General features: G+C 39.0%; 1 protein-coding gene across 9 annotated transcripts in view; it reads left to right on the forward strand.

Annotated features, from left to right (window-relative positions):
* NLGN1 (neuroligin 1) overlaps window positions 1-27,939 on the forward strand; it is a 435,650-nt gene that overhangs the window by 127,264 nt on the left and 280,447 nt on the right. For 5 of the 9 annotated variants that reach the window (XM_064665869.1, XM_064665868.1, XM_064665871.1 and 2 more), the window contains exon 2: window positions 4,545-5,350. In XM_064665869.1, the coding sequence (XP_064521939.1) occupies window positions 4,858-5,350 (493 nt within the window). In that variant the 5' untranslated portion in view covers window positions 4,545-4,857. Of the gene's footprint in view, window positions 1-4,544; window positions 5,351-5,799; window positions 5,860-27,939 lie in introns of all 9 variants that reach the window. The other 4 variants (XM_064665866.1, XM_064665867.1, XM_064665870.1 and 1 more) reach the window with 1 other exon arrangement.

Below are 27,939 nucleotides of genomic sequence, written 5' to 3' on the forward strand. Positions count from 1 at the left end.
TTCTGCGTCTCAACAGGGTTGGATTTGTAACAGCTTTCTGTAGCTTCCACACCTGTAGCTGCTCTGAGATGGAGAGGGTGGTGGCATGTGGGAGTTAGCCAAATCCCACCAGAGCTGTGCCCTTCTTACGTGTATTACGTACTCAGGGTTGCAGTCTCCTCTGTTATCATTTCACACACCTGTTTTTTTAAATGCACGTAGTTAATTTCTTGAACTAAAAACATGCAAATCCCATCCCTTCACCAAGTATTTATGGAAATAACCAAGAGCAGCGTCTGTTTTAAAATCTTTTACAGAATGGTTTGGGTTGGAAGGGACCTCTAAAAGTTATCCAGTTTTGACCCCCTCCATGGTGAGGGACACCTTCCCCTAGACCAGGTTGCTCAAAGCCCCATCCAACCTGGTCTTTTTTACTACTACACTGAGAGAAAATACTCCGTATTTGGCACAGAACTTCCCTTTGCTAACTTGAAACACAAAAGAAGAGATGGGAAATTCTGTGATGGATCTCTGGAGGATTTGTCTGATCGTGTTTACAACTGGTGTGTCACACTGACGTAGTGTTCACCCTGGGTCAGAGTCTTCCCTCTAATGGCTTCTGTTCCACTGGACATGTTCCTGTTTGGTACCATAGCGTATTTTAGAACATGGATTACTTCTTAGAGACATGAAACATCTCTGGGCTCTTAGTTCTAAGTAGAGACTGTTGTAAGCAAAAATGGATGCAAATAGAGCTCATTCTGCAAAATACCATTTGTGTTTTTTGAAAGGAAGGAGCATTGTGTAGTGTTCCAAACTCTTACAATCACTTCGTATGAGCATTTTTGCAATTGGGATTTGCTGGCAAAATTGAGGTGGAAAGGTATTTTTAGGCATGAATATCAAATCACAGAGTACATCTTCAACTAAAAAGAAAACAGCCCTTTTTTGTTTTTAGTGTGTTTGTTTGTTTTGTGTGTTTTTTGTTTTTTTTTATCATAACAATGACAGCCTTTACATGTGCTGAGGCTGGCATATGGCCAACTGAAGGTTTTATTAATCCATTTGAGCTATTGACAGGTGGTACAGATCAAACCATCCCTTAAGATCTGAAGGTCTGTGCATGAGCAACAATGAGGAATTTAGCTGCTGCAGTTTGCAGCAGATATGACCTGTTGTGGGATGCCCTGTGTCATTGGAAATGCAAAGATGCATTGAAGCTATCTTGGATTGTTCGCTCCTCAGCATACTAAATGCCTCTCCAAAGTATTTCAGAATCTGAGCTACAAAGTAATTTGAATTCAGAAAGGGAGATAATAAAATAATAGATGATAGAAAAAAACTCTATATAGTATAGACTGTTCGAAAGACCATGAGAGACTTTATCAAATACCTTTTACAGTAGAATTCATTTGTGTTACCAGAGGGAGCAATTGTGATCCTCAAGTCTAGACAGTAGTAAAATCTGAAAATGTTTCTCCTCCTCCTCCTCAGATCCACAGTATGTTGATGCTCAATCTTGTCCCAGACTGATCATCGTTGCTCTTTAGTTTATTCTCCTGCCTGTCTCACTGATCATTCCTGCTGCTGTTTATTACTTCTCTTTTTTCCCACTGATTTCAGTTCAGCCAAGTCCAGATAGCAAGGGAAAGTCCTACATACATCACCTGCTGAAGGACTGAGGAGAATTTTGTCCAGCACTGATTCTCAATGAGTAAGACCTGCTTCTGGCCAGCTTCCCTGTTTGCCCTTGCACTTAGTGCTCACAATGAAATTTTGGCATGAAAGTCTCAAAAGATTTGATTAATCTCAGTCTTTTTATTTGCGTCAAGTTTGTGTTTTTAATGTGATGGCTTCAGGGCAGCCACTGACAGGCTTGAATATCTGACCTCTCAGTCTCAAATATAAACTGTTACTTAGCCATTTAAAAAGAAAGACTTAAAAAGAGCAAATCCAAAATTCAAGTTACAAATACAATGAAAATCTGTTGATTCAAATTCTGCAGGTGCTTTACAATTTACTGCCCTGTGTAGCCCATCCATCTATTTACTGAGGCTAACTACTAGCCAGTAGTTAATTAATTAGGAATAGCCAAACACAGCATTGAATTATATTCTTACCTTTTAGCATCCTGTTTGTGTCTTAGAGTAAAACCTTGTCCATGGGAGGCAAAACAGAACTGTAGATCACAGCTGAGCTGTTCAGCTACAACAACAAACTAGCGGATGGACAAACTTAGAACTGTAGCCCAGCTCTAGAATTTGCTTTGAATTTACATTGAATTTTCCATTTTAGGTATCAAAAGTGCATTAAAAAGTTGTCTTAGATCTGAAAACAGGTACTAGATGAATTATTAGTAGCATCTTGGTAATTTTCAACATTGAACCAACTCAGCAGCTTGAAGTGAAGAAAGATGTTTTTCCTTGGTGCACCTATGTTGGATTTGTTGTCCTCAGACCTTCCCCAGACCATGTGAATTAGCAGAAGGGCTACTGAGATTAAGCTCCTGCTATTTAAAAGTTTGAGTTCGAGAAAGAAGAGAGAGTACATTTTTCCATTTCTGACATGAAAACAACCCCCCAGTGATGTCAAGACCCAGTGGAAAAGGTTTAAATCTGTTTTTGAATGCCACTAATGAATAAGCTTCCATCTTCCCATGTACATCAACTCAGAAAAGTTATACTTGGTGCCTTCTGCTCTGACACCTGTCTGCATACCCTGCCTTTACTATTGGTCCAGTAATATCCTACTACTTCCAAAATCTGAAATGCAACAAAGCAACAATCTTCCACGAGGCAAATGTCTGCCATTCTGTGTAACTGTATTAAAGTAAATGCAAACACATATGTCAAGTGTAGGGAATTATTTTCTGCAGCTAAATTGGTCTGTTTCCAGAAAATGCTGAGATTTTGTGGCTGGAGAATGAAGGATATAAGCCTGTTTGTTAATGCAGTTTCACACTGAAAGTGTTAGAATTAGCAGAGAAAGAAAGGGAGAGAGAAAATTGTGGAAAAGCTTCATCTATCTCCTTATTGCCTCCTGAGATAGATTGTTCAGAGCTAAAGGAACACTAGACATGAACCAAATCTCCTGCTGTCCTATATAGCTTTTACAATCTCCTTTTTAATAACCCAAACTGCAGGGTAGTCTGACTATTAGACAAGCCGTTCTTTTGAATTCTCTCTACAATGTGTATAGACATGATAAAAAAACAATTCTCATTAAAGCTGCCAATGCTGTTTCAAAAGCAGGTGGTTTAAAATGTTTCCTATACAAAGCAAAACACATTTCTTGTGCATTACACACTGCTTAATAGGGAGTGTAAGATTACACTGCTATGTTGTGTATAACGCTGCATTTTAAATAATAGGATATTGTAAGTCTTGTTGGAAATATGTTTCACATGAATATGGAAGACATAATGATACATACTGAGCAATTTTCAGAAGTGCTGGAACACAGCCTTGTGTGACAACCTCCAAGGTAAAGTAGTTGAAAATAGCATCTGGAATTTCAGATTATACACTCTCTGATCCTAACTGATTATTTTTCTGGGATATTGTTCAGTCAGCATGTGGATATATGAAAAATAAGATTTCTACTGTCCTATGGGAATGCTTATTGTTTATGTTATAAATCAAGGATGGTAGGAATTGAGTGCTTTCAACATGCATTTTCATTTTTCACTGAAGTCAGTCTTTTATAAGGAATGAAGGATTGATCTGATGTAGAAGTTGTAATATACAGCTCCATCCCTAAAGTGCCTGTTCACATCTTTTTCCAGATCAGTTTTGAAAAAGAAAACCAACAACAAACCAACCCAGAGAGGTCCAGTTATACTTCTGTGCAAATTCAGAATTTGCAATTGACTTCAGTGGGAGCAGATTTTGGTTCTGCATTGATGTGAAATTTCACTCTGTAGTGTTTTTCATCAGCTATCAGAAACTTGTGGAGTAAGAAAACCATGTAAAGAATGTAATTCAGGTTATTATGAATAAACACAGTAATTCATGTTATCCTTGCAGATGTATTCCAGTTTACTCAATGTTTAAATCAGAAAATGTACTTTGAAATGAAAAAAAATTGTATGCATTATAAACTGTTTTTAATGAAATAAAAAGCATTTGAGTCTTCAGTATGCCTATCTATCTTAATTTCCCCACATTCTGCTTTAAGAAATAACTACTTCTGTTTTAGAAAATCTACTTGTGAAAACAAGGTGAAAATTGATTATGAACTCATTAAATTAAATAAAATATTAACATAAGCACTTATGTAACGTAGCCTGGTAGCAAATTGCTTATTCTTGAAAAGGTGAATTTTAAAAATGTGTTTTCTATAAGTCCTGTTTCTTCTGAGGAGTCTCTATAAATTCAACAGGTGACATTATTGATAATCCAGTAATCAGCGTTTCACCCACCATTTCATGGACCCATAAACTACTGCGGTTTTACTGACATGACTCTAGCAAGTATTAATGTATGTAAATAATGTGTGAAACATCTAGTTATCACTCTGTTCATATTAGCTCTTTCATACTAATGATTTATTTTCATTTTCTCCAGGATATAGACCTGCGGCTAACTGGATTTGATTTATAAGAGGGGATTCTGCAGTAAATGGCTGCTCTCTTCATATTGCTGCTATGGAAAACAGAATTGTCAATAGGATGTAGTCTGATAAATAGTGCTGAGTGAAGATGCAGCTTCAATAAGTGTGAAATCAATGGAAGATACTTACTGCATGAAAAGCCTTTTGAGATTTTTCTGACAGGCACCTATTTAGGAAACTCGATCTGTTTCCTTTGGTCACCCTGTTTTTACACCAGTGGATACAAATCAGATTGCTTCATTGTAGTTACACAACTAATGTGGGACCATGGCCTTTCCAAGATCCATGTGGCTGAACTGTGTATGGAGAGCGACGGTGGTCCGCCTGCTGCACATGGGATTGAACGCCACTTTTGCTTTTTGTATACTTGGATTTTTGCTCCACGCTGCAGCTGTCTCCTCCCAAAAATTGGATGATACCAACCCAGTGGTGACCACAAACTTTGGCAAGATAAGAGGGATTAAGAAGGAACTAAATAATGAAATTTTGGGGCCCGTTATTCAGTTTCTTGGGGTTCCGTATGCTGCCCCTCCAACAGGGGAGCGCCGCTTTCAACCTCCTGAGCCTCCATCTCCCTGGGCAGATATCAAAAATACCACCCAGTTTGCTCCAGTGTGTCCCCAGAACATTATAGAAGGCAGGTTGCCTGAAGTCATGCTTCCCGTGTGGTTTACTAATAACTTGGATGTAGTTTCCACCTATGTACAAGATCAGAACGAAGACTGCCTCTATTTAAATATCTATGTCCCAACCGAGGATGGTGAGTTAATAGCAGGCGAAACAGGGAGATCTTTTTATTTTCCTGTTCTACGTTCTAACAATATTAATTCACGTGTACTGGTAGCATGCATGGCTTTCTCTGTTTGCATGCCAGCTTCTTACATGTATGCATGCTGCTTTTCTCTGTGTGCATTTGTCCTCGTTTCTGATTTTTATTTTTATTTTTTTCTTTCCGTCTATGCTCATTTTTTTTTTCTCCCACAGCACGTGTATTTTTAGGTCGAAGTTGGTACCTAATTCTCATTGCCACCCACTGACTTCTGGGAAGATGCATCAACATCTTTTCCATTGCATGTGCAGGCACAACAAGTTGAGAATCTTCCGCACCTAATAAAGCAGGTCATATTTAAGTTAGATAGTGGTGTTGCATGCTCCTACTGTCTGTGATGGAGCTCCATGTTATTTTCTAGTCTTCTATTCATTTTTCAGTCAAAAGAATATCCAAGGAATGTGCCAGAAAACCCGGCAAGAAAATATGTAGAAAAGGAGGTATGTATAAAGTGGACAAAAAAAAAAAAATGGGGGAGAGATCGAAACCTTGCAAAGGAAGAACAAATAATACAGCTGAAAGAGGCTGATTGCTGGTGCTGTGGACTGTTAGGGACTGTCTTGTCATAATGGAGCCAGAAAGGTGTTTAAAGAGAGGACCATGTACAGCAGATGAGAAGATAACATTTGTAAAGCCAGTTGCACCTGATCATCTCTCTCTCACACTGATCATGTTGGCAGCTTCTCTCTTGGCATTGTGGTTCCGAGGAGTGTCTGTCCCTGGTACGAGGACACAGAATGTTGTATGTGCATGCACAGGAGGTATCTCCGTGCCTGGGGATGGGTACCGCTGCCATTGCAGGTGCTGGCACAGCTTCACAGCTCTCTCTTCCAGTAGTGTGGCATAAAAGCTATGAAATATAGCAATGCAGGGCTGAAAATCTGCATTGACTTTCCACAGGATACACCCTGTTTTCTTGGAACAGTGTTAACTATCCTGAAATGTAGATGTGAAACACTTTGTTTACGCACTCCTAAAAGTGAGTGTTGATTTCCTTTGTTCTATGATTACAGCTCTCTTTGTCAAGCCCAAAAACTCTTCATAGGGGTGTACTGAACTGCTAAAATATTGTGACATGGTACTTTGGAAACTAGGCTGCTTTTAGAAGCTTTGGAAACTTGGCTTCTACCCTTTTCGTGTTAAAGAGTATGGAAGAATTTGCAGATTTCTTTGTGAATATTTGCAAATTCTCAGGGCAGTTGACACGTGGTAGAGAAGGTATATTTTCGTACTGATTTGAAGTAGGCATTTGGTGCTAGTTTAAAGTACTAATTTAGTACTACTTTACACGATTGTTTTGCATCAAATTATTTCCTTGTTTTATTTAAAATTGCGTGTTATGCTAGAGGTGGACTACATGTGAATTACAATGCTTTTGGGGGGAAACAAAGGGTACTGTGGCCATACATAGTTGCCTATTACCTGTAATCTGTGTTATTTATAACACTTATATGTCCCCGTCATTTCAAAACAAACACATTTTAGGAAAGTGTTATAGCAGAAATGTTTAGAGTTGGGCAAAATTCAATTCTGTAAACCCTGTATTAGCTTTTAAAGACTACATCTAGGCGTCTAAATGAAGGTGGCCTTGTTTCCAAGGCATTTGCTCTTACAGCTCCTACTGACTGTTAGGTGCAGCTGGTCGTTAATTATTAATTGTTAATTGTAGTGGCTCGATGTATGCTTTTTTAGATGTCTAAATCCACTTTCAGAGACTTAGAGCAATTTTGTGTTTAAAGTGTCGGGCTTTGAGGCATCTTCTGTTTTTCTGTTGGGGAATTTTTGCTCAGCGCTGTGAAAGTACAATTGTTTAAGCTGGATTCCCAAAGCTGGAAATAAAGATAATCAGTGTACTGTGAGCAACGTCACTTCTTCACACATCATTCAAGTTAGAATAACTGCTGTCATTTATATGCATTCAATTAATGTGCAGTGCTGCAGCAGTTATTACGCAGTTCATCAAGCGTGTGTAATTAGCTGAGCAACTTTCACTTCCTATCACCCAGACGCTGATTCACAAAGTCATAAATAAAGATGCAGATCCCCATCATTGTTCTCAGGAAGCATCTTTCGTATGAGAGGATATTAAAAAAATAATCAGAAAAATAGCAAAAATAAAGAGAGGGAGAGCCCAGTAGCTGAGAAAGTCGTGTTTATTGTCCTGTGAGCCTGGAGGAAGGAGAATAGAGAGAGAGTTATTTGAAATTCAGTAGGTACCTTTCCAGTTGAATTCATTGTACACACAGCACAATAAAAACAGCAGAAACCTACCTTTTCCTGTTGGCAAGAGCAGAGAACTCCTGAATGCCTTCAGCCTGGGCAGATGAGATATCTGTAGTGATCTCTGCTCTCTGAGCAACTCACGCTCTGCTCACCCATATATAACCTGGGATTGTCCTTGGCTTGGATTGTCCCCACACCTGCTGGTAAAAGGAGTCATGTTGCAGAACAAAGTTGCAGTAGAGTCACAGCATTTGAGCAGCAACTGCAGCTTGGAAATGACATTGCTTTTGTATGGAAAAGAAGAAAGGCCCAATATTCTCTCTTTTTCTGGATTTTTAGGTTGAAGTCATTTCATTCCATTTAGTGATGAAAATTACCGGAAACAGAAAATCCAAAAATCAGAGGCAGACATTTACACCATCTTTTTAATTCATAAAGGATATGTAAGATCAAAGTGGCTGAACTGACAGCCATATGCTATCATAATACAGGGTTTGATTCTTATTACATGAAATAGATTGAATTAGATAAATAAATTAGTATTAATACTTGATTGTCATCTGAGGGACATGAGAAAATTCAAAATTTTGAAGAACAGGGAGCAATCTGATGAAGATAGATGTAGAAATAAAAGGAATTTATCCATGAATCATGCTAGAGAAGGTAGTGAGCATTATATCCATGACCTCCTGTAAGGATTTGGATGTGCCTCCAGCAGAGACTACAGAACAATACACTGGAGCTGGATGAAAAGGAATGAGACAATTAAGCATGAGGTTTTTTTGCTAAATATGGAGACCTGTATTTCAGTTACTTAATCTTCAATTTACTGATTTAATAGATAAAGAAAGAGCATCTGATTTTTTTGTCTTTCCTTCAGGTACATGAAGGTCAGAGGTTGTTAACTCCATTTTGATTATGCAAAAACCTGTATTTGCTAGGGCTGGTTTTGGCAAATCAGTGCAAAGGCATCTGATTAATTTTATGTTGCTTTTTTTGAGTCTAGACTCCATAACTTTAAATTCTAACAGACACTAGGTTATACTAGGGTAGGTAGCACCATTTTAGTGACTGATATTATGTTTTTGATTATGTGGTATTTGCTGAAAGTCCTGACAAACTTCTGCATCATTTCTAGGGATTACCTAAATAGTTTTCTGCTCTTTGGCATTTAAGATTTTTAATTTTCTTTATAATCAAAGCACAAATATTTTACTTATGATCCAGAATGACAGGGTAACTTCCTACCTCTTAGAAGTATAGTACATCCTTCTCTAGCTGCATACCTGTGGAGCTTTAATACTCTATATTAATTTCTTTGCTTTGCAACAATTTGCACCATGGATTTCCCAATTTAATGACAACTACATAAAGAAAATTTGAAAAGGATCACTAATATGACCACTAAAAGAAACACCAGGTATTGTGTGCTCTGCTCTTGGGATGACAGAGTGCTCTTTCTTAAGAGCCTGTACCAAAGCCTTCACATTGCCTGAGGATGTGGAAGAATGTGAAAATATGGAGGTGTAGATGGTATATACTTGATGTCATGGAGCAAGGCACATACAGTTTTGGATACATTAGTATTTGTAGGAGAATTAGGAGTAGAATAAGAAAAGAAATCACTTGAGCCTTACTGTTATGTTTAGGAATTACCGGTGGCTCAGAGACTGCCCAACATCAGTGACTTTTCCACATGTGGATTCTGTTTCTTATTCTAGTCAGTGCACTGAATAAATTTTAAATGCGAAGACTCATGATCTGAACTACCTCATTTGAGAGTGTAGGATTAGACAGCTCTATTAATATTTATGCCTCCTAATGGGCTACTTGATTTTCAGAGCAAAGCTCCCAACACCGTCCTTTCTGGGTTATGGCTGTGGTTACTGTGGACACACAGGAGCATATATGCATACATACAAATATATTCATGGAACTGAAACACAAATCACATTGCTGTAATCTCATCCTGCTTTGATCTTCCTTTATTTTCAATAGAAAATATGTTACAACAATTGTGTTTTGTAAATGACTCTGGTAACCTTAAGGCCTGGAGCTTAGCAATGTGAAATATTCTTTACAGATCTAAGCAGAAATTTTGCCTGTTGTTCTGTGTTTTTATTGATTGTTTGTTCCAATACTCCATTTAACTACCCTAGAACTTTTTACTTATAATTAAATCTTGGAAAAGAAGAATTAATGCAACATATGCAGTTCTTGTAGACTTCCTTAAATTTCAGCTCTGAAATCAACCAGAAAAGGACAAGTTGAGACCTGTTAAAATCTGTATTTCTACTGGCAAAAGTCGTCAATCAGTTATCAGATTTCTTTTTTTTCTAAGCATGTAATTTAGAAAATAATATCAAAGTAATGGACATGTAGCTGGTAAATTGTCAAAAATGATTGAAATATTTTTTCCTCCGTGACCATATAAATGAAAAATATGAAATCCAGGGTGTAAGCCTCCATCACTGTAGACTGAGCTATGTCAAAGTGTGTTGCATTGTCAGTAGGTTAAGAACATATATTTGCAGACCATTATTGGGGCTCAGGGTCACTTGAGAGTGAGGGCCAAACTCACAGAGATGTTTGTGTATAATTTGGTGTATATCAACCCTTAAAAAGGATTTATATCTTCATTAGGCTGCTTTGAAAATTCATAACGGATTATTTTCCTGTAGTTTATTTATGCCAGTAGTTGACTGCACACATTTGAAGTTTCACCCCCATTCACCCTTGCTGGTTCCTGGCTGGAGAGCTCTTATCCTCACTCCCTGTGGCATCAGCAGGCACAAATGTAGCCCATAATCCTGAACTCCACTGCTACGTCCCAAGACACCAAGATTGGTCTATTTTTCTGTTCCTTTTTGAAGCCCCATATTCCTGTTTTTCATTCCTCAGGTACCACTGCAGCATTTCCTATAATACTGGTAATACATGGAAGAAGATAATGAAGCAAACATTGTCTTGTACAGACCTTTTCATCCTTTCACAATCTAAAGCTGTTAGTGTCAGTTAGCAGAGTTTTTCAAAGATGTGCAGTAGGTTTATGTCATATTTGAAATAAAAAGCTTAAACTCTGATGTACTTTCTCCAGCCCTCTTTCTGGGTGAGCCAGTGCTTGACAAGAGAAGACTTTGCAGACCGCATTTTAAGACTCCAGTCATCTTAAATGCCATCAGCACTGGTCACAGTCCTGTGTAAATGTCTGGTTGTTCGGTCTCTGGGCTCTTGCTGACCACACGGTTGTCGTGCTGTCATTGCTTTTTTTCATATACCTTGACAGTGCTTATAGCTCTAACAGGTCTTAAATTCTGATCTAATTCCATTCCTTGTCCATTATTTTACTGCTTGCTTTTCATTTTCTACGTCCTCCCCCACACAGGCTCTAAAATAGTGCTGCTACCCTGATAATGCTAAGTCGGATAAAACTGGTTTGTGCTTCTTCCCCCGGCCTTTCTCGGCTTGGACCAGTTTTACTCAGTAAACATCTGTGAGATGGTTTTCCTTTCAATCTGTTAGTTTCTAATTTATCACTTAAAGCCAGAATGGACAAATCTTATAAAAAATAACTACCTAAGTATATTTGTACATTTTCAGGAGGCACTGAATTAATTTGAGTAATTAATATGACTTTTGGATAACTATTATTTTCTCCCCTTCCTCCTCCCCTCAACTGTAGTATTATTCCTTTGTTCATCTCTGTGTTAATGCTCTTCATCTCTTTGTTTCCTTATAATACACATGGATACAAACATTTTTAGTATTTTTTGCATATTTTTTGAAGCCTGAAACATGATGCTTACATGTGTCAAACCATTCTTAAGGATCATCTCACTTACAATGTTAATAATCTCCTTATAACTTGAATATTGCTCCAGTATAATATCTTTTTTTTCCCCCCAAATTCCTTTCACTTATAATTCTTTAGCCCTCTTCATTTTTACTTACTTTATGATGTCAAATTTACATGTCTTCTCCACTTTGATATGTATAGTACTATTAATTACACTCTGCATTCAGAACCAACTGTTTTAATGAGCTTACCATAAATGAGATTTGTTTTTGGGATATCAAACCATTTCCTTCTGTTTTAATATTCATATCTCTTATTTTACTTTCTCATGCTTGTAATAATGAGATTTATTCTAAAAGAAAGCAGCACTGAACAATATAAGCTAAGGGAACTGGGACAAAGCTGACTTTCAACCATGTCTGCACCTATACTCTAACACATTGCAGGGGCCAGAGTGGTCTCTGGCCAGAATTGGAGCTACCTCAGGGCTGCTCTTGCAGAAATTGCAAGAGACAGGAAAATGGCACATTCCAGGTGCTGCAGCTGACTTTCCCTTCCAGAGTTTTGACAAAATGTTTTGAAACATTTCAGCAGCAGCATTAAATCATGTTGCTAATTCTTCTGCTGCGGGAATTCTTGTAGTATCCCTCGGTGCTATCAGAGCAGGAATCAAGCTGCCCTGGCAGAGTTTTCCATATGCTTTTTATAGAGGGTGCCTTTTGACTTTCCTGTTCAAACTGATAGTACAGTAAGATTAGTTGTAGGAATGTGTTTGAAGAGAAGAAGAATTACTTGGCTGAAGTACTTCTGGTTTTTCATCTGATGAGGCTCTGGAAGAAATTCCTTTATTGAAATACTATTGCCTTGGAGGACTATCCACCAAAGGGGACAGAGGGAGAACACATCTTCTGCTGGATTTCTGTGTTAGCAGGGATATAGCCAGTAAGTTTGGCCAAAAAGACATATTTTGGGAGGGAACCAGAGCCAGTAGGACTGGTGAGGTTTAGCAGCAGCAGTGCTGGGGTGCTGTGCCCAGAAGGAAGGCTCGCAACTCTTCCACACATGGGCCTTCTCCCAAGTATTTTATGGTGCTCCAGGATCTGTTTCTCTATGTTACAAAGGAATGAGAATACAGTTTATATGTTGTCATGGGTGTTATTCACATCTTCCTACTCCTAGTGGTCATTTACAATTCAACGTCATGTGAGATGCTGAGCTCTCATAGCATTATTAGATTTGGGCTACATTAATGTCAGTGATTTTGGATCAGACCCTGCAAAGGCAAAGTATTGAGGTCTCTCAATATGAACTAATATTTTTGAAGTAATTTTTTAATCCTTATATTCTTTCATAATGTGATGAAAATTAAATATATAATATATAGAGAGTGAGAATTTAGTAAGACACAAACTGCAGGAGAGAGGCAGCCATTTATTATTTGTGTTTGTTTTATGGAAAGCTTCCATTTGTTAAATTTCACCCTTTATGTAAAGGCCTTCTTTAATTATTAGCTGAAAATCAGGTATTTATGTAATTACCATAATTATATCTACACATCTAGTGTACTCGCAATTATTTCATTAAAAATTGTAATTATTATACAATTATAGGGGATAATGACGTCCTTATAACATGTTGCAGAGGCACTAATTAAATGGTGGCATAAATGAATTGGAAGTGATTTTGAAGTTTTGAATATTGTTTTATCAGAAATATCAGAAGTGATTCATCCACATTATGAACTGGCAGTAAAACCTCTCCAAAGTTATTTTGAGAAAAGATTTCACAGAGCTCATGGAAAAGGATTTGTCTTTATTGCCTTTCTCTCTTTACTTTCTGTTCTCAATATTCTTACACCTAAAAGCTGTCTGCAGACTTTTAATGGAAAGGTGCATTGCGTAGGAAGAAGATTGCATACTTGCTGAATCTTTCTGGAAGGCTCAGCCCAGAGCAAATAGGATCCACAGGCAAGCACAGCCTGTACTTAGACATCCTTTTTCTATACAGAGAGAGAAACCCACCCAACAGTTGGTTGAAGATGATGAAAAAGCTCCACTACATATAAGGAGGTTTTTGTTATGTGGTTAGTTTCGATGATCTGCTTACATGTTGCATTGTGCAACTCCAGGTGTTGGGGAAAGAGGAAAAATAGTTCCTTTTGTAGCACAGATCCTTTTGATGCTCCAGGCTGAGGAGGTGAACTAAGCAGTGTGGATACAGAGGAATCCTATGGAGCATCTCCCTTTCTCTCCTTCAGAGTAGGTGGGGAATAACTGGCAAGGATAACATAACATATGCCAGACTCTACCAAAACCTCAGGGTCACAGATTTCTCACCCTCTTCCATGTCACCCTTCTGTAGCGTACGGATGATCTCTCTTCTCTTCCTTCAGTTAATTTTAAAAGTCATTGAAAATGGCAGTGAGGCATACATAATTTTTAGTCTTATATTATCATTCTGTGTTTTCACATCTAATACAGTGTGCTCTTAACTGGTGGGTGCACAGCAGTGTACCTGTACCATAACTGGGGATGGTGCAGCCACCCTTATCCATGACATCCACCCTCAGCTCTGCTGCTGAGGACAGCACCCCGCTGTTGGGCCCAGGCTCTGGGCAGGCTGTAGCTGAGCACACACCAGCTGGGAGGGCTCCCATTCCCATTCCACCCAGCTGCTCACCTCCCACCTACCAGCTGGGGCTCCTCTTCCAGTCCTAGCTCCCAGTTTTTTTACAGGAATGACTCATGCACATTCTTCCCGGTTACTACAGATGCGATCAGGCAGGTTAGGTAAACCTTCTGTTTAATTCACTTAATTCACCTCATCTGGTTTTTGCTCACGCCTGATTATGGTGGGTTTGCAGGTTCTGCTCTCATGCAGAATTTTAATGCCCCACAAAAAGAAGCGGAAGCTCCAAGAAACGGGGGATCCTGGAGGTAGCAACAATGCTGTACCGTGCTCCAAGCTGAATAAAGGCTATCCACCCATGGCCTGGAGAAGAGCTCCCTGTTTGTACCATCCTGTGTCAATGTTCCATTCCAAGGCAGCCAGCCCAAGATGCAATTTGCTCGTACAGTCACGGTGCTTTCCTGAGGACTTGCTACCCTTTAACCAGAAGTTGTGCACCGGTGCTGTTTTCAACCTCCCTCCAGTGGCCTTGCAGAGATTTTTTTAGTTTCTGCCAACATTACTATTTGCCTTTAATTTAATTGTCTTTAATATATTAGTTTTTATGTAGTGATCAGGCAAACAGAATATGCCATCCACCAGCTTCATCCAGCTGACCCAGTGAGAACTCAGTCTCTGAGAATCCTCATTCCCAAAGCAATAGTCTTAACAAGATGGAGCCAGTGGTAAGGGAATATGAAACATGCATTTATCTACATAGATGTGTATATGAATACAGTCATAATCAGATTTGAAAGCTCAAATGAAAGCTAGTACAATTTGTCTTACTTGATTGAAAAATTGATATTGACTTATATGTTTTCATATTTATTTTAAAGTGCCAAAAAACCCCTTGGATGTATTTTACTTAAGGCTGAACTTAGTTATTCTAGCTCAGATCTAAAATACTTACATGTGACAAACAGCAGATTTTGCATGTTTACCTACCCCAAGACTGCTTTCATTATTGAAATTGCCCCATGGTCTATACAGTACTTCAGACCCATGAAATATTTCTGTATATGGCTGTTGGAGAGGCAGATTTATTTCAGTAAATTTCAAAAGAAGTCGTCAGTCTGTAAACCTCGATTTTAAAATCTTAGTCCTTTCCCTGTTGTCTGTGATGCAAAACACAGCTGAAGTAGCTCTCCGTATGAATCCATTAACAGCTGTGCTATGTGGAACAGAAGAGAGAATTAAGTTGGTTTTCTACACTTTTCAGTCATTAACTGAGCCGTTGGTTAATGACAAATGGATTACTTTTGCTCAAAAAATAACTTTTGAAACAACATATAATTGCTCTACTTAAAAGCTGAAGCACCTGTGGTCTCTTTTATATGAAGTCTTTGTAGATGAGGTCTCACGTAAAGAAAGAAAGAAAAGATGCATTGATTGTCTTTTCTTTAAAGTGCCATGAAACCCTTGATTACCTGCAATTCTTGTGGCGTTGCATTTGCAGTTCAAATATTGAAAGTATTACCTGGCCAGAAGCACATTATGAGATAGGATCATGCAAAATGGATGCTCAAGTTTTATGGAGACACAGATGATTGCTGAAGAGGTTGGGGTAAAAGTCCTCCCCCCCATCCTGAATTTGGGTCTGTTAGCAGAAATCCCTCCCATCCCCTTCTGTGTGCATCATATTCAGGGTTGTTCACATGTGGAAGAAAGCATTGCCCCTTGCACTGTGAGAGAGTCATGTGTTTTTGACGGGCTGATTTTTCTTCCCTTCCTGACATCTCTGAAAGATGGCTGCTGGAATGTGGTGAGGCATGAGAGGGACGTTTGCTTGCAGAGGTGAGCTGGGAGACAGACAACGAGCTGAGAGGAGCAAGGAAAGGGATCTGACAGCAAAGAAGGCTCCTGACACACAAGTTGAAGCAGGTGTATGCTGCCAGGCGCTGTGCAAACCAAGCAGAGAAATAGGATTAAAAGGCTCTTTCCCTTTAGGCAAAATAAGGTGAAGGCGGCGGCAGCGCACGATTCCACCCTGCAGTTTTCAGTGGCAGAAACTATTTTTCTCTCCAGAGTTTCCTAACATATATTAGTTGCTGTTTTTCTGCCCAGAGCTTTGACATCTCCAACTGCAAGCTAGTTTGGGTTCGTATCACCACAACAAACAAGCAGCAGTCAAATGAGAGAGGAAGAAACAACTTCTCAGAAATGCTCCATATCCCTTCGATGCTTGACATTAGCACTGTGCACGTGGCCTGGCTGTCACCCCTCTCTGCCCAGCACCTGTGTTAGAGGACATGTCACAAAATGGGTTTAACTTAAGGTAAAGCAAAAGCTAGCACTTAATATTGCTTGATTAAAAATAGATAAACTAAGCAGTAGGTCAGATTTGGGCCTGTTGCTTGAATTATGAATATTCTTCTAACTGCTGTCACTTCCTTAAAGAAATACAGAGGTTTCCTTGAATTTTAAGTGACTTTGGATTGAAATTCTTTGTGAGTGATTATCTGGCTCAGTGAATACTGTTGTTATCATTAGCGATTTTTGGTGTTAACCTTTTCACTGCTAAAATCTGAGTGCAGCATGACATTGTCCTGGCTATCAGGAACTAGAAAGGTTAAGAAGCCGTTGAAAGACATTCAGGAAATGTCATTATTTCCAGGCTGATGAAGTGCTAACCTGGAAAAGAACAAAGAACCGATAATTACATTTATTTTATGCTTGCGATGAAGACAGTTTGAAGGAGAGTGGGCCACAGACAGTAGCTCATTTGTGTTTCTGCACCCATTCGTTATGTCAAATTCCTGCTTTACTTCCATAATCCCAGAAAAGGGCTGTTTAAACGGAGCTTGGTTGCAGTGGGATGATTTGACACAAAACCTCTCCAGTGATTCTGGGCCTCACTAGCCTTTCCCTTTCCCTTCCTCCTCCCCTGGCTAAGCAGCATCTGGCCCTCCCCCTCTGCTGAACCTGTGTCACTCTGTTTCAAGTATAGATTTAGTTATTAAATCTGGAGATAAAGTATGGATCTGTTCCACTAATCAGATACTACAGTGATTAGAGCCCTAGAAGTACTTGGAGAGATCAATTAGATTAGATTATCAAATCATTGTAAGCAAACTCTTAAAGACAAAGCAATAGAAAGTAATTTTGTGTCACTATTTCTTTAGACAATATTTATATTCCCTTCTTGTTTGTTTGCCTCTGTCTTCTTTACGTGTGTTAGGATCATGGTGGCACCAAGCCTCACACTCAGAACTGGGCTAGAGGACAGAATGAACCAATTCTGCAGTAAAGCTCTCTCTGTGATGCTGGTCACTGGCTAAAACACACTACTGCCTGAACTCTAGGTGAAAAAATACATACGCGGAAATCTTACTTTATAAAGCAATTGGGCAGTGTCTTGAGGGAGCTCGTTTCAGATCTCTGGGGTTAGGCAGGAAGCCTTCTGCTCTCTTGCTAGCCTTTTATTATCTCTCTCATTCTGCGTTTATTATTCTGACTGTGTAATCTTATTTTGCCTTCTTTTTTTGCATAAACCCAGTGTTATGAACCCATGCCGGCTAATTCAGATAAAGGTTTGTGATTCATTCTTTATTAGCTTGTTTTCAGGGCTCCTGTGAAAACGGTTTTCTAGGGTATAATAACCATTTGTGTCACTCCCAAGCCTTGAAGTTGTGTTTTCTATAGTCTGCAGTGTCATTTTCCTAACATGTATATGTATGTAAGCCTTCCTTTATTAATCTATATTTTAGTAAGTACTTCAGCTAATGCTAATATACTGCTTTCATGAGAGAATTGGCAGAATAGTATACATCAAAGGCAACAATTAGTGTATTTTCATTTGACTTGTTCAGCCTATTAGGTTGTTAAATTTTGCATAGAAAATCATTAGCATGTTTAATTTGGGAAGGAAGCTGTTGGAAGGGGAGTTGTGGATGTAAATCAATCGGTGAGGAGGCTTTCATAAAACAGCAACTACAGCTCTGAAATATCATGAAATATTTTCCCATATTATTAACTGTAAATGCAAAGAAATGAAAAAACTGCAGGATTATCACTGGCTTAGGAGTTAACAAAGAAGCTTCTGATGGTTCTGTCTAATATTAAAATCTGGAGCGAGATTGTATCACATCCTTTTCTTGCTGAATACTGGCATAGAAGTACAGGTTTGCAGTTGCAGAATACCTGCTCTTTTCTCAGTGAAGGTGAAGGACATCTGAATCAGACTTGACATGACATAGGTCGTAATTTGTTTTCTTTCCTTCTCTATAACTAGTTCAAGAACTGTTGCATTGCAAGTGATGTTGCAGCTGTTATGAATGTTGTTTACTACTTCAGAATTAGCTGAAGCTGAAAAAGTGTCAGAAAAAACTGTGAAGTGCCTTTTCTTCCATCTTTACTGTGAATTTGGCAATTCAGAAACAGTTTCTGGTGTTAAATAAATTCAAAAAAGGTTTGGATTTTGACCAATTAAAGTCAAAGAGGAAGGTCAGAAATCAACATCAAAATAGAACAAATATTAACTGAATATTCCGTCAGACAGCAGCTAATCATGGCTTTTGTGTGGCCTGCTGTGCCAATATCTATTCAGAAGCTGGTCATTATGTCTCTGTTCTAAAAGAGAACTAATTTTTAAGTCTTCACTGCACTAAAATCATGCAATTTACTGCCCTTTTTATACTATTTTTTATGATGTTTTGCCTGATAAACGTTCAGTACATAGTGGCTTCTGATTTTTTCCCTGCACTTTTCAGGTTCAAATTTCTTTAAGTGCAGTTACTATTTTTTGGTGCCAAAGTATTTGATTGCCTTCATAAACCAGGAAATTTAGCAGCAAAACTGACAGAAGCATCAGGATTACATTATTGATTATTTTGAAGGCACAGTCCTTTGCACTGTGCTCCAGTGGAAAGCATCTGGACCCATGAGCACTCAGTGAGTAAATTCATGTCCACTGTGTCAACTGTGAAATTCAAATCAAGTTTTACAAGATCAGGACCAAATTCCCATCTCTAAAAGATGAACAGACATAAGCTCAGACACAGATGTAGGGAATTTGAATATTTGGTAGATTTCGAAAATTTTGCCTGAGATACAGGAAAATCTTTTCCTTTTCTTTGTTCCCTTTTTCTCCCTTCTTATTTCTTGAAATAATTTTTCATCTGTCCTTTATCATAGCCTCTCCTATAATAACAAATCTCTTTTATCTTTTTTCTGAACCATTTTTTTCTGTTTGCTGCTCTTCTAGTCTTACTGTGTTTGATTTATTTTGTGTTTCTGCCTACTTTTTTTTAATTTTAGAAATGTTTATTGCCTCCTTCAGGCTGAAAAATCACAAGCTATTATTTGCCATTATATCCTTTATTTTTTTCCTTTCCATTGAAGACGGAAAAAGTAGGACAAAATAGTGGACTTCTGCAAAGTCCAGAGGGAAAGAGATAGAATATCATTGTGGAGCTGAAATTAAAACATCCCATTCTTTTTATTGCAGTTTGTTTTTTTGGGGCTGGGCTGTTTATGATGCTCCTGGGCTGCTTTTATGGTTCCTGTAACTGAAACAATGCTTCTTTTCTTTAATTCCTGCACAACTTAATTCCAATCTTTCCTAAGTGCAAGTGTTTGTCAGTCGGTTACCCCCCATAGGGGTGGGAATCACGTCTAATCTTAGCCCATGAAATATTTGCTGCCTCCCACTTGTCTTGCTGCCTTACAGCCTCCAAATAGGGAAAAAGAAAGGGTTGCTGCAGCTTTCATTAATTATTTAGGTGCTGTTATCAAACATTCCTAGAGTGCCATAAATTTACAGGCTTTAGTACAAACTTGGAGAAAGCAAGTTCCCTGCTCTGGAGAATTTACAGTGAAGAAAAGACAAGAGAGGTGAAGATATAAAGCCAGTGGATGTAGTAAAGTAGTGCAGAACATGGGAGTTTTGATAAGAAGGGATTGCCACAATACATGGTGTGAGGGACAAGGAGAGCAAGAGGGCCTGGATGCGTGCACAGAGTGCCCGAAGAAGAGAAAGAGGCAGCAGTAAAAGCCAGTAACAAATAACGTACAGGGATTACAAGGAAAGCAAAAGGATTGACCTGATTTGTGTGTTTACCACTCAGCGTCTTAGTGGTGCTCTTTCAGCTCCTGAATATAATCGTTTGACTCAATGGGAGGCAGAGGCGAGAACACGTTTCAAACGAAGACCAACGCGGTCGAACACATCTCTCTCTCCACCACGGCTGGTTCATGTGTAAGCCAGTCAGTGACTCTCTCCAAAAGTCATAGGAACAATGGGAAATGGCCCCTTCAGAGGGATTAGTGACACAATCAGCCCCTAGCACATGGCTGTCTTTGGGCCACTGCATTTATGACCCTCCCGGAGGCAAAGAGCTGCATCAGCTGCCCACTGAAGCTGTTTTTCAAACTCAGTCCCCAACCTCGTGTAGAGCCAGTACAATTTTCTCCTTGTTTTTCTAATATGGTTTTATTTTTAGATGCATGAAAGGATGAGCACAAAGAGTACAAGTGCATCTAAACAACACAGGGTAACTGGAGGTGAATAGGCAAGACAGCTCACAGAAACCCACAGATGCTGGTGTTATTTCCCAGTGACTGTGTTGTGGTCTTACAAACTGTGTGGTAGTGTGCCATTGTCCACGTGGTACAACTGCTGCTATGGAGATCCCTTGAAATAATAGGATATTAAATAGCATAATATGATGGAATGATCAGCCACTGCATAAAAATAAATGTGTTAAAATACGAATTTTGGCCTAGAATAAACAATGTGCTGGGTATCATACACTTACTTACACCTTGTTTTGCTCAGTGCAAAGGGCTGACCATGTAGTCAGGCATTGCTTCTTTTCTGATTAAGTGCTGTTCACTGCACTGAAGAGCTGCAAAGCATATCCAGAGACAATCCATGCGTGGTTAAGGCCCTCACTTAAGCATGTTCCTAAGGAGAGCAGGTGTGGAACCTGGGGCTTATCCAGGGATAGCTGAAGGCAGGTGTTGATTTAAAGACTCGCCTGGTGGGAACATTGACATTCACTGTTATAGGAGCAGGATTTGTCCCATAGTTTGCTGAAACTGGAGGGAGAATGACTCCTAGGAATCAGAAGGCAGTTTAAAGTGTTTGTAAAATGTCTGTAAGTCTAGTCATAATGTTACTATAAAATAGGCATAATTGTAGTCACTGCATGAATTCTGAGCAAGATAAATACGTGTATGGTCATGGACTTTCACCCTGAGCTAAAAAGACTTTTCAGTTTGCCTTCTTTTCTTGTAGTTGCATTTATTTGCTTATTTACTGCCACTTTTTTCACTAACTTTAAGAGGGAATACTTTAAGCTACAGGAGTGAGACATATACATCTAAGCCTGTGGACAAAAAGATCAGCCAAAAGCTCTACATGGCAATGAATACATAATCAGCAGCTTGTACTTGCCTGTTATAACAAAATAGCATTAAAGAACAGAACACTGACTGTAATGTAAGTTGCATTTACTTCCCTGCCAGGGTAGCAATCCTCTTGAGGCTGTCATCCATTGCAACTTGAGCGATTGCTAATTACTTTTATGAAAGCACCAGCTTCAATTATATTTTTAGTGTGTCACCTGTACAGCTTTATATTTGCATCTATTTAGAAAGGCATTCATGCAACGCTGAAAAAATTAGGAAGCAATCCTACAAAACCGAGGTTCATGTTTGAATTGTGGTGTTAAATACGGCAGAGGCACAGAACAAACTGTATTGTACCTATCACGCTTTCCATTCGGAAAAGTGGGGAAAATGCAGTGTTTTGCTAACTGTGAACACTGCCCACACCTCCTTTTGATCTGGGTTTGCACCTGGCTCTGTTGAAATCCTGCTCTACAGAGCAAATGCTGATTATTTGTGAGCAGCTTTTGGTGCTAGACTTCACAGATCCAGCGGCACTCCCGGAATGCTGACTGGCTGTTCCGGCAGACGGGAAGTGCAAAGCAGTTTTGTAGGAAGAGCTGATGTCCCTGATAACTGACTACTGAAAGTAGAGAGGGTCTTAACAACACATCTGGGGATCACCGAATCATAGTATGGTTTGAGTTGGAAAGGACTTTTAGATGAGCAGGAACACCTTCCACTAGACCGGGTTGCTCAGAGCCCTTTCCAATCTGGCCTTGAATGTTTCCAGGGATAGGGCAGCCAGAGCTTCTCTAGGCAACCTGTGCTTCACCACTCTCATTGAAAAAAACTTCTTCCTTATATTTAACCTAAATTTGCCCTTTTCACCTTGAGCTTTGCAACAATTCAAATCTGAATCAAGACTGCCTGGCTTGAGCCAATGCCTCCTTCAAAGAAGAGATAATTAAACTGGCTTTTATGTCTTTCTTGGAGTCATCATGTAGTTTGTTCTGGCAGCAGATGCGACAAAATTATTACACTTACTTCAAGTTTTCTATGTTATCTTAATGGCCCAGAAATTTTTTACAGGAGGTTGAGATTGTGTGGCACACAGTGACAACTGCACTAATGCCACTGTTTCCAGGAGCATGGCTTTGCAATATCCGTACTCATTTTATGGTCTGTGGTAGGCAGGGTTGAACTGCTTTATCGTTTTACTCTTTTAGTGAATCAGAGTAATTCCTCACAGTAATAAAACAGAGACCTGAATTAGCAAAAATCTGATCCCTAAGTGACCTTATCTTGCTGCCAGTCTGACGTAATCCAGTTTCTGATGTGATTTCAGCCTCCATTCTTACGAATAGTGAAGGAACGCTCATTCTCATTGACTGAAAAACTTAATTTTCTTAAAAAAAATAAAAATCTTTCAGTCATTTTCTACGTTGGGAATATGTTCTATTGCTTTCCACAAAAAAAATTGCTTGAAATTTTTAAATTGAATGTTGCCGATATGACTCTTGGATACCTCCTTGGGTACATCTGTATAAGTGGGAAAATTCTGCTCCAAGTGCAGTGTGGCAGCTAAAAACTCCAGTACCAGTTCAGGAGGCAGATGTGGATTTTCTTTCTCTCCCTTTTTTTTTTTTCCCCCTAAGTGGGGAGAAAGAAGTTGTGTTATATATTTTTAACGAAATGGTATTCAGATTAAATAATTATAAGACAGCCTTGTAATAACCTCCTGATTACTTTGTGCTTGAGAGTTACCCTTGTAGTAGCTGAAATCATTGGCAAAATAGTGATACAGAAAATACATGTTGTTTTTTAATGAAATGCAACTAGATGAAATTAAGATGAATTTTTAGGTTTTGTAAATCAAAGCAATATAAAAATAAAAGCTGAGAGTACATTTTTATGGATTTTTCGATTCTATTAATATTTGTTAAGCTCCAATTCTATGGGTTTCTGTGTGTCAGATATTCTGTCATGCAATAACACAGGGTTGTCTGAGATGAAAATTAACTTGGACCCAACTGAAATCAAAGTGAACCAATTTCTTCATTCTCATTCCTCAGACTGACAGAGGAACATAAAGCGGAAAACTCAGAAAAACATAATAATTAGATTTGAAAAGTCCTTGGTACTTTATACATCATGGATAGTTTTGGGAATAAAGATGTGCAAAGTTCTTGAAAAAAAACAAGAAAGAGGAAAAGCTCTATTTAATCTTGTATTACTATAAAAATTTAATAGCAATGCAACTTTGAGGATTACAATCCAGCCTTCTGAAGTGCTTCTGCCATGGTGTGTCAGTCTTCTTGTCCACACCCTCTGTACTTTTCTGGACTATATTTTATGGAACACCAGATTTTTAAGGGAAAATGAAAAAATGCTCACCTCTGCGTGGCAATTGCAGGGAAGGGGAGGGCAGAATTTGTGGTGTTTTACCAGCAGTGGGACAAGCAGGTATTTTATATCCACACAAATGCATTCTGTATTGACTTAGATTTATAGATTACTATGCATGTATCTTTTAGTGGGTTTATTATGTTAATTTGAGGTATATTGGCTGAAGTGCCTAATATAAATATTAACAAGTAATCATACATATGATTTGAAAAAAAGAGAAAAAAAGGACAATGGATTTCCTTCATGTGTGTAAAACTGTTGAAAGATTTGGAAATTTAATCTTACATTTAGTTTTGCTTATCTTGAGCAGAGGGGAATAGTTGGTTTAGCTAATCCCATAATTTTAAGGGTCAGGAAAAAATATCTTCCTTATCTACAGTGCGGTTTTATCTTTAAGTAAGATAATTGGGCTTCAGTTGTTTAAAATATTTTTTTCTTAGTATTCTCCTTTTCAGAAATTAAATTTGACTCTCTACCTCTGAGTTGATAAAATTTCTCATTTTCCTGGCTGCTGTAGGCCACATTTCTAATGTGAAATACAACAAGAGGAGCTTTGTTGTACTTTGAATGTTTTGAAAACAAAAGTAAACTTTTTTTCATATCTAACAGCAAGGAAAAAGGGCACAGCCTGTTTGTTTCTTTTCTTCCCCTCAGCAGATCATATTTAAAATGACTCTGCCTCTATTTCTTTTTAGACTGAAAATTTTGGTCATAAATCAGAATGAATAGTATGGCAGAAACAGTACAAAAAGAAAAAAGTTGTCATTTAAAGTGGAAAATCCAACAGAACCTTGAGTGTAGGGAGCACCAAACTGTCATGTAAAGTTTTAAAAACTGGAGAGGAAGCAGCTTCCTTCTTTGAACAATAACCATAAATATTTGTGCTTCCAAAACATTTGAAAATTTGGTGATACACAACAGCCATGGAACATACTGTGTCAGTGCTGTAGAGCTGTATTTTTATTTAAAAACATTTAAAAAAACCCAAAAACAAAACCAAAACCAACAGCTTTAATCCCAGGGTGCTTTGTGTGGTAGTTTTCACTCATGACAGATTCAGGCACATCCCATCCCACTGCAGCTGGGCCATGGGAGCCAGCTGGGACCACGTGGGGTCCATGGCTCCTGTTCTCCTTCCTGTCACGGCCCACAGCTTCTCCTGAGATTTATTACGGGTACTGATCATAGGGATTCCTACAGATAACCTTGATTTACCCATTTGCTTGTTTTTCTTACTTCTTAATTCCAGTTCGAGCGATTAAAATCATCTAAGGTGGCATCAGCTTCAGGCTGAATTTTGTGGGCTCAACTCAGTGATGATGTCAGAGATGTTTGCCAAGAGAAGGTAGAACTGCACTATTTTGTCTTGCAAAAAAGTTGTGGCAGCTGTTTGCTGGAGGACCCAGGTTCCCCCTCGCTCCGAAGCAGGCATGGGGTAGATGGGAGCATGTAATTATAGGACTGCAGACTGTTTCGTAAGGCATTTGCATAAGGAGCCAAATTAGATTAGTTTTAACTTAATTCTGGTGTTTCCTAACCTCCCGGTCTTTGAGTCAGCAACCCTAATGTTACTTTAATGTAGTTTCTTGAGATTAATGCAGACAAAGAGTCCCCGTAGGTCCTATAAATCTGATAACCACACGGAAAATCTAACAGGAGATATTTCTGAGCAAGAACAGGAAAATGCTTGTTCACATGGAAATGGTGGCTTTCAGAAAAATTCCTGTAAACTACTGCAAAAAGAGAGTGAAATCTTCATCCCTTTGAAATCAAAGGGATTTACTTGAGAGTTTATGTGATTAACACAGAGAAGAAATCTGCTGTAGTAGAGGCAGAAAGATTTTTTCAAGAAGCCTTTAAAGTGATATGGTAAACTGTTAAATTCTGTAGATATCTATAGTAATATTTGGTAGGATCCCATCATGTTTCTCACAGCAGAAAATTCAGATTTTAAGTATTACTTGCATTATTTATACTCCAAAGGTAAAATTTAGAGTGTTTCTCTCAAGAAAACTCCATAATTTTCTTGTGTTAGTTGTTGCCTGAATGCTTCTGAGTGTTCACTTAAATCTGGGTTGTGTATTGGGGGAGAGGTAGTTACATTTCCTTACAGATTATATTAACATTGGATTAAGACAACCACAATACGAATTATCTACTTGATCTTCCACAATTAAGCATTAGTCTGGTTTAAAGCTTTAGAGTATCAGATATTACAGCAGTGCAAGTTCTAATTAGCACTGTAGTTAATGCACATATTGGTGGTCACATGAAATAAATGTGCCAAAGGGCATAATACCTGTATTACTTTAATGCTTGTGGGGTTTTATTGTGATATGAATTACAAAGCAGGATGACAAGAGTTTGTAGATGTTATTAATAGTAATTAAAGCAAAATATACTAATAAATTGAATTTTTCCTCCATTATGAGGATAGAAACTTGGAAATTACTTTCTGTTCCCATCTTGCCCCATATTTGAGATTAGAGAAAAAAATACCTTGAGCTCCTTTAATTTGCCTTCACTTTTCCAAATTTTTTTCTTTACCTTTTCAAGGCACTTTCAGCAATTGCAAAGCTTAGAAATATATGTGTTGAAATTTTCATGTAGCTTTGGCTTCAGGAGGCTTGAAGAATGACATGAAATCTAAGTGAGGGCTGTGATTTACAAGCAAATACGTGTGAGCGTTAGTGTGACAGTGATAATCTGTCACTGCAAGGGTACAGTCCGTGCTTCTCCCAGACCCGTGATGGCCCTTGGGTTTCTTCCAGTTTTTTGGGATGGCACAGAAGGGAAGGTGCATACTCTTTTCTCCTGGGGATTTTTAAATGGATCATTACATTTTCAGGAGTCTCTGGCCTGGAGCAGGGACCCCACTGTTAAAGGGAGGTGTGACTGTGTGAGTCCCTGCCTGGACAGGTTTATGGCACTGAATACTTCTCTCTTGAGAAGTTTCTCTTAGCCAGAGAAACAGTTGTTCATATTGCAGGTTCTCTTAGACAGGCATTCCCCTTTGGCTGTAAAATCTCCATCCCTTCCTCCTCTCACTCCCTTTCTTCCCTTCCTCTCAGCAAGAAGCACATCCCACGGCAGCAGAACCAGCAGCATGATTTCAAGTACAGAACTGTGCAAGAGAGAAAGGAGGTTAAAAGCCCTTAAAACATATGGCATGCCTGGCTTTAATAGGAAGTAGGTGGCAATCTCCACAGGGATGCAGCATGGGTTTTTGAAGCATTTGTTTCCCAAATACTTTTTTATGATTTTTCCAACACAGACAGGCAGTAAGTGACTGTAACTAGAATATAGGCTGCGGTGTAATAGGCGCCTTCTGCAAATGTGACAGTGATGAGTTTGACGAAAGAGGAGGTGGCAACCAAAACAAAGACAAAAAGTGCTGTAAGGACTATGTAGAAATTAAATGGAGGTGCCATTTAGGGTACTGCTGTAGAGCCTGCTGATACTGTTTACCTCCCTGCTGAGGTAGAAATCTTTCTCCACTAAAAGCCTTCATAAGAGCACTGAGGATATGCCTGTGCAGCAGTGTATTACAGGACACACATCTAAGAGGAAAACTGTTAAAGCCACCTCTTAGTTTTATTGAATTATTGCTGCCCTGAGAAAAAGCACACTTTAAGGAAAACCCAGCTGTTAAACTCAGCACTTTCGGAGTGAACGTGTTTACTTCAGTGTGGCATTTAAACTCTATTTATCCCAAAATCAAACAGCAAAAGCTACAGCACTGGATGCAAGAAGCAGATTTACAGATCTGGGTTAGTCCTCCTGAACGAGCTGGCTTTGAGGGCACTTTCTTCAGTGTGGAGAGAGCAGCTGTGGCTGACCCTGCAAGCGGCTGGAGTGATGGGGGTGGCAGGGGGGCTCTGCAGTGGCTCCCACCCTGCGTGGCTGCAGCAGGTTTCAGGGAGGATACTGAGCTCTCCAGGGCTGGCAGAGCACCATGTGAGCACTGGTCTCAGGCTAAACTACAGGTTGGAGATGGCTGAGTAGCTTGTTTACATCTCTTCCTCCCTCCTCCTCTCCCTCCCTCCCCATTCCCTCTCTCTCTGAAGTGTCTCTTATTGGTGCGGAGGCAGCA

This window comes from Pseudopipra pipra, chromosome 10, assembly GCF_036250125.1.
Source record: "Pseudopipra pipra isolate bDixPip1 chromosome 10, bDixPip1.hap1, whole genome shotgun sequence".
Classification (NCBI taxonomy): Eukaryota; Metazoa; Chordata; class Aves; order Passeriformes; family Pipridae; genus Pseudopipra; species Pseudopipra pipra.